The sequence below is a fragment of the Sinocyclocheilus anshuiensis genome, unplaced genomic scaffold, assembly GCF_001515605.1.
Source record: "Sinocyclocheilus anshuiensis isolate Anshui unplaced genomic scaffold, SAMN03320099.WGS_v1.1 scaffold326, whole genome shotgun sequence".
Lineage (NCBI taxonomy): Eukaryota > Metazoa > Chordata > Actinopteri > Cypriniformes > Cyprinidae > Sinocyclocheilus > Sinocyclocheilus anshuiensis.
In genome coordinates, this window is record NW_015546098.1 from 1247353 (window position 1) to 1254365 (window position 7013).

Below are 7013 nucleotides of genomic sequence, written 5' to 3' on the forward strand. Positions count from 1 at the left end.
TTTGCTACAGTAGTGTATTGTAGTATAATAGTTGTACAAAACTTAGTACGTGCAACTGTGCATAATAATCTTATACTAATGCTTTATAGATAAGTGTACACTCAAACAGTTGAATGCTACGCATTTTGATTGATTTATTAATATAACATATGAATTAACATGCTCACATATTCATCAAGTATTAAAACATGCTATGCATTAAATCGACAATGCATGCATTAAAATAAAATCCCAATCCGAAGCATTTTTCAGAGTTTTAATCACTGATGATATCCTGATTTTGAATACAGGATAGATTTTCAATGCATTTTTCATTTTCATTTTTTTTTTCCAGAGTAAGTGAACGAATGCTAAATAATATGGATATAAGAACCGAAATGAACACATCTGAAGACGAAATTCAGTCCATAAACTCTTCTACACCAGCCACTATCCAAATTGAGGGCATCTTACTGCAAGACAGTACAGAACTGGTGGGTGTTCAAGTGATCTTGATTTTGGCTTACAGCACCATCATCATCTTTGGCGTGACTGGGAACTCCTTGGTCATATATGTTGTGTACAAGTTTAGAAATTTACACACAGTGACTAACTATTTCATTGTCAACCTGGCTGTAGCAGACTTGTTGGTCAACACATTGTGTTTGCCTTTTACTTTGATGTACACGCTCTATGGAGAATGGAAATTCGGACAGGTGATGTGCTACCTGTTGCCATATGCGCAAGGCTTAGCCGTCCACGTTTCGACCATCACGCTCAACGTTATAGCACTGGACAGATACCGTAGCATTGTCTACCACATGGAAACCAAGATGTCAAAAGACATGTGCATGGCTGTCATTGCGATCACATGGGTGGCAAGCGCGATCCTCGCCAGTCCTCTAGCTATCTTCCGCGAATACGTGACTTTTGATCTATCGCCTGAGCGGACGATTCAGGGCTGCGCCGAGAAGTGGCCTGGAAGTAGTGCAGATGGGACCGTCTACAGCATCGCCATGTTTTTTCTGCAGTACGGCCTGCCGTTGTCGATCATTTCATTTGCGTACGCTCGGATCTGGAACAAGCTACGAAATCACATCAGCCCCGGCGGTGTCCGCAGCGACCGCCATCAGCGCCGACAGAAGACGACAAAGATGCTGGTGGCCGTAGTTGTGGTCTTCACCGTTAGCTGGCTTCCCTTTCACGCCTTTCAGCTTGCTGTGGATATTGACAGCAGCGTACTGGAAATGAAAGACTACAGATTGCTCTATACGGCTTTCCATATTGTGGCCATGTGCTCCACGTTTGCCAATCCCATCCTGTATGGCTGGATGAACAGGAACTATAGAAGATCTTTTTTGGCCGTGTTCAAGTGTGGAAGGTTAAGCAATGGAATGAGAAGGGTTTGTAGCAGTGAGACAGTAAGCGAGAAATGCACGCGCAATAAGCAAAATACAATCAGTGTGGCCTTCACACAAGAAAACACTCGGCTGTGATGACCGCTTGCTTTCAAAACACAAAATGCTGACATAAAAAAAAATCCAAAAAGTCTACTGTAAAGAAGCATTGTAAGTAAATCTGAAAACTGGACACTCAAATTGTCTGATATGTGACCCTGGACCTGGTCTTAAAGGAACACTCCACTATTTTTGAAAATAGGCTCATTTTCCAACTCTCCCTAGAGTTAAACAGTTGAGTTTTACCGTTTTCGAATCTATTCAGCCGATCTCCGGGTCTGGCGGTAGCACTTTTAGCTGTAGCTTAGCATAGATCATTGAATCTGATTAGACCGTTAGCATCTCGCTCAAAAATGACCAAAGAGTTTCTATATTTTTCCTATTTAAAACTTGACTATTCTGTAGTTACATCGTGTGCTAAGACCGACGGAAAATGAAAAGTTGCGATTTTCTAGGCCAATATGGCTAGGAACTATACTCTCATTCCGGCGTAATAATCAAGGAACTTTGCTGCCGTACCATGGGTGCAGCAGGCGCAATGATATTACACAGCGCCTGAAAATAGTACTATAGAAAATAGTAAAACTCAACTGTTTAACTCTAGGGGAGTTGGAAAATTAGCCTATTTTCAAAAATAGTGGAGTGTTCCTTTAAGTGTCAATTTTGCAAAATTGAGATTTATGCATCATCTGAAAGCTGAATAAATAAGCTTTCATTGATGTATGGTTTGTTAGGATAGGACAATATTTGGCTGAGATACAACTATTTGAAAATCTGGAATCTGAGGGTGCAAAAAAATCTAAATATTGAGAAAATCATCTTTAAAGTTGTTCAAATGAAGTTCTTAGCAATGCATATTACTATTTAAAAAATGAAGTTTTGATATATTTACAGTAGGGAATTTACAAAATATCTTCATGGAACATGATCTTTACTTAATATCCTAATGATTTTTGGCATAAAAGAAAAATGTATAATTTTGACCCATACAATGTATTGTTGGCTATTGCTACAAATATACCCCAGCGACTTAACACTGCTTTAGTGCTGCAGGGTCACATATTTGACAAATTTATGAGATAATTGTGGTGACTTTGTGACTAAACACGTAATTGATTTGGAATACTGTATTTTTTGTTATAATGTAATATGTATTTGGTTGTATTTGGAGTTAGCATATATGATCTGTAAAAAGAATCAGTGAGACAGGGATCTCACATTGAATATATTCTAGTTTTTATGTTCGTTTCCTGTGAAAATAAATGTTATTTAATGGAAAAACGTTCCTGAAACATTAAAAAGGTATCTATAACTCACTCATCTTGCACATGTGATTCAACCAGGGTTATTATCGCTAACTAAAACTAGAGAGAAGCAAAGTAACATTTCTCATTTTCATTTCATTTAACTTGACGTACTAAACAACAAAAACTAAAATTGATAAATATATTAAAAAAATAAAATAAATAACAAAATAATAATAATAAATAATAAAAACGACATCATTTAAACATAAAAAACTAATAAAATGACAAAAACACTCCACAAAATTACTAAAACAAATTTAAATTAAAATGGAAAATACAACAAAACTAATTCAAGACATTAAAAAACAAATTTGATAGAATCTCAGTTATACTAAAAAAACAAAACAATGGATTTGACAGATTGTCAAAAGAATAATGTCTAACAGTGCCGTAGGGGGAAAAAACTCATTTTTGGTTTGATTTCTGTCAAAAAATAAGCACTGTAGTCATAAAGTATTTGCTTGGTTGTTTCTAAAACTCACTTGAATTTAATATATGGTGCCTTTAAAGCTGGTCTGAAACAAGTTTAGCAGAAGTATAAAAGCTTTATACAAAAATGCTGTGTGTGTGAATCAACAATTTTATTGGGCAGCGAGGCAGCAAACCAGCTGCTTTCTGTGTTTACTTTCTAAAACTGAATCTCTTAAAACATAAATATTCTCACAAAATCCTATTTTCTAAGTTCATATAACAGCAACAGGTCTGTCCGGTTGGCAGTTTTCTCAACTAGTCTGTTATGGATATTCATGTTCCATATTAACTGGACATAGTTCATAAAATGAGACTTTCTGGTATTTAGAATTATAAGATGGCCAAATTACAGCTATAGAGAGGGATTGTGTTTTTTTGCCCACCAGAGAAGCCTACAGACTATAAAACGATATGGTTTACAAATGAAATTTATTCCATCAAGATCAGTAATTCTGATAGCCACTGGCCCATGAAAGATCAATCAACTGAGAGGAACAGACCAATCAATACTCACCGAGCACAAGGGAACAACATAAAAATAGAATAAGAGGGCCTCAGAGTTTCGATTCTGTCAATTACTGTCCTGTCTGTCTTTGAATGTCCCAAAAGCCACTAGTATTACATCCACAATTCAATATTGAATTCCTGTCTCTGCGCTAAATGATTTATCTATAGACATCATGCTGCATTAGGGGTTTTATTTCAAGCAGATGGCTTTTAGCCTTAAAGCTTCAGCATGTTAACTGATGGACTGGATTATTTGTGGATTATTGTGATGTTTTTATCAGCTGTTTGGACTCTCATTCCGACGGCACCCATTCACTGTGAGGGGGAGTAAATAAAGAAATTTAAAGAGATCTTTAAGCTTTAAACTTTAAAGGGGTCATAGGATGCTACATGCACTTTTACAAGTTGTTTGAACTGAAATGTGTGTTGGCAGTGTGTGTACACAACCACCCTATAATGATAAAAATCCACCCAGTGTTTTTTTTTTTAATCTACTAAAATCTTTACCCCTTTCTCAAATCGAGCCGATCTCAGATGCCGGTCTGTGTGACGTCACACAGACAGGCCCCTCCCACGATAGTTTGATTGACAGTAGTGTTTCAGCACAGACTGGACTGGCGTCTTACCTTAGCTCCGCCCTCAGTGAGCCGTCATCAGTCCGCCATTGTTTCTCCTCCGGTGCAGATGTAGACAAGCATAACTCCTAAGCGATTGAGGTGTTTTGTTGTTGGATGTAATAATGAACATAGCAGCCGTCATTTACTCCCGACATCTGAGCCGCTGAACTCACAGTGGATTACATTGTTTCTGAAGGGAATGCGTCCCCGATCTACATAAATGCGTCTATGTTCGAGCAGCTCGGAAGAGAGGGGCGGAGTCAGCAGAGCTCATTAACATTTAAAGGAAAATGCTACAAAAACGGCTTGCTCTGAAAAGAGCTGGTTTTGACAGGGTAAAAAAGGTGTTTTTTACACTACCATTGAGATTTTAACCAAACTATGTTACAGACTTTTCATTAAGACCCTAAAGAATCATATCAACTTGTGGAAAATGGGCATCCGATGACCCCTTTAAAGAAATCACTCAGAAGGCAGAAAAACTAGAGTTTGAGAAGTAATACAAGACACTCATGAACAAGATGTGTTTTATAGGAAAAACGAACAAGTTTATCATAAGAACAAACAATAAAAAGGTCCAAACTGTTTATGGTTTGTCAACAAGTAAACAAAATCCATATAAGTAAAAGAAAACAAAAATGAACACATTATTACAAAACAAATTTCCCACATTTATTTTAAACAAAGTAAAGGCTTTGGTAAACATGTAATGCAATGCCATAAACAGCACTGATTTATCTTTAGCTGCCATGTTTATGACCAATTTTGTGATATTTAATACAAATATCTTAAAATTGCTTTTTTACATCGTCGTGAAAATGTCATGTAGTGCTACAGTACTAATAGTATTTCTGACTAATAATAGTCAGAAAAATCTTACACTAATTATTATTTGTTAGGAACAGTTTAATGAAACTTTAAATAAAATATCACAGATTGCATGTATTTTTATTTAGTATAATCATATTTGAAACATCAGGCTTTTTATGGCTCATACAATATGATATAGAAGACCATGCAGCTCATAGTTGAGGAGGAAGAAACGCCTCGATTTCATTCAGGGGCAAACATATGCAATTTTCCCCCTTCAATCCAATAAGTGTTCATCTTGAAATATTATAAACAATATAGTAGTATATTGTTATATAATAGTTATTCGTATGTTTGCTTTATGAGATGTAGTAAAGGTTTCACAAGGAAGAAAAACAAACAAAAACAACATGAGCTGAAGGGGGACGTTTTTAAATTTATAATAAAAAGCCTATATATAGATATAATAATATCAAGTATCAATCAGATGTCAGAAGGCATGTAGAATATTGTGTGCATTTTTTCAGTTAAGTTTTGATCATGCTGATAATTTCAAGGCCTTAGAAATTTGCTTTATAGGGTTAAGAATTTATTTAGTTCGAGTCATTCTGAAATGTAATTCTATCAGAGAACATTGAAATAACGCTCATTTTCCAAAAGGGATTGTTTTATTCGGTGGGCTCCAGGGTGCAGGAGGCTCATCCTGAAGAATAGCCTGAATCTTCTTCTCTTTTCTCTCTCTTTTTTGTTGGAACTCTTTTCTTTTCTGTAATAAAATGACCAGGGCAATATAAATTCAACATCGATCCAACGAGGGAAAACAATGAAAAGATTTCGTTCACAGTATGTCTAGTGAAAACTAAAAACAGATTACTTTTAGTTTGAGAAAAGCAACTTAATATATGACATGAATATGTGCATGTGTTTGTGAAATAGTGTGTAAACGTCATGGTACTGTAACACACCAGCCATTTGTCATACATCTCCAAGGCCATTTTTTCTTTTTCCTCCTTTTCATATTCCTCCTCCACTTCCTTTATCTTCTCCTTCCTGCGTTCTGCCCTGACCTTCTCTTCAATAACATCCTTCTTTCGGTCACTCCTATGCAACATGTGAAGAAATTACCAGAAACGTTATTAATGTGTCTGTAACCCGACGTTTTAACATAAAAGCACATTTACATCTTAATCAACGCATATGCTTGAGCGACTTGTGCATGACCAAATGTGAGCTAATTAACAAAATAAATTATGCATATAATTAAAAATGTATCTTTCTTACCATTCAGCGAAAGCAGAAATGGAGTCCTTCTTCCTCTCTTGTTTCTCTTTGGCCTGCTGTAGTTTCTGTCTTCTCTCAGTCTGTTTCTTTTCTCTTATCCTGTCTTTAAGGATGCTATCATGCTCCTCTTTCCACTTCTCAAAAACCTGCTTTTGGAAATGTTTAGAGTGTGATATATTTAGCATTTGGTGCATTTGGTGGTATAGATTATATCTGTTAGTATAGCATACACTTTAGGAAATGACTGTGAATTTATCGGTAAAAGAGTGTAAAAATGCTACAGTAAAAACCTGTTAAATGGTTAACGGTAAATTCCCCTACTATATACGGTGAAAAACTGTATTGGACATTACATGTATTGGACATTAATTTTACGGTAGTATACTGTTTTTGGAAGTGGAAAAAGACTGTATAATTTACAGTGAATAACCGTAAATTGACATTCCCAGAATTCCCTGCATTACATTTCAAATTTGATGTTTTTTTGTTGAAATAACTGTTTCATCTTATCAGTTTTGTATATTAGCGTTGTGTGTCACACCTAATGTTGTTAAATGAATGTTTATTGCATTATTTCAGTTTCA

The 7013-nt window shown here is 35.8% G+C and overlaps 2 protein-coding genes across 3 annotated transcripts in view; one reads left to right on the plus strand and one right to left on the minus strand.

Annotated features, from left to right (window-relative positions):
* The first annotated feature begins 377 nt into the window (after nt 1-377).
* Nucleotides 378-1475, plus strand: LOC107700264 (neuropeptide Y receptor type 2-like). Its single transcript, XM_016501869.1, has one exon. The coding sequence runs from the start codon at nt 378-380 to the stop codon at nt 1473-1475; it is 1098 nt and encodes a 365-aa protein (XP_016357355.1).
* Nucleotides 1476-5578: 4103 nt separating this feature from the next.
* The window catches only part of LOC107700277 (microtubule-associated protein 9), a 9181-nt gene continuing 7746 nt past the window's right edge, over nt 5579-7013 (minus strand). The window contains exons 11-13 of one of the 2 annotated variants that reach the window (XM_016501884.1): nt 6430-6575; nt 6114-6249; nt 5579-5914 (exon numbers count right to left, since the gene is read on the minus strand). In XM_016501884.1, coding sequence (XP_016357370.1) covers nt 5795-5914; nt 6114-6249; nt 6430-6575 — 402 coding nt within the window. In that variant the 3' untranslated portion in view covers nt 5579-5794. Of the gene's footprint in view, nt 5915-6113; nt 6250-6429; nt 6579-7013 lie in introns of both variants that reach the window. The other variant, XM_016501883.1, reaches the window with a different exon arrangement.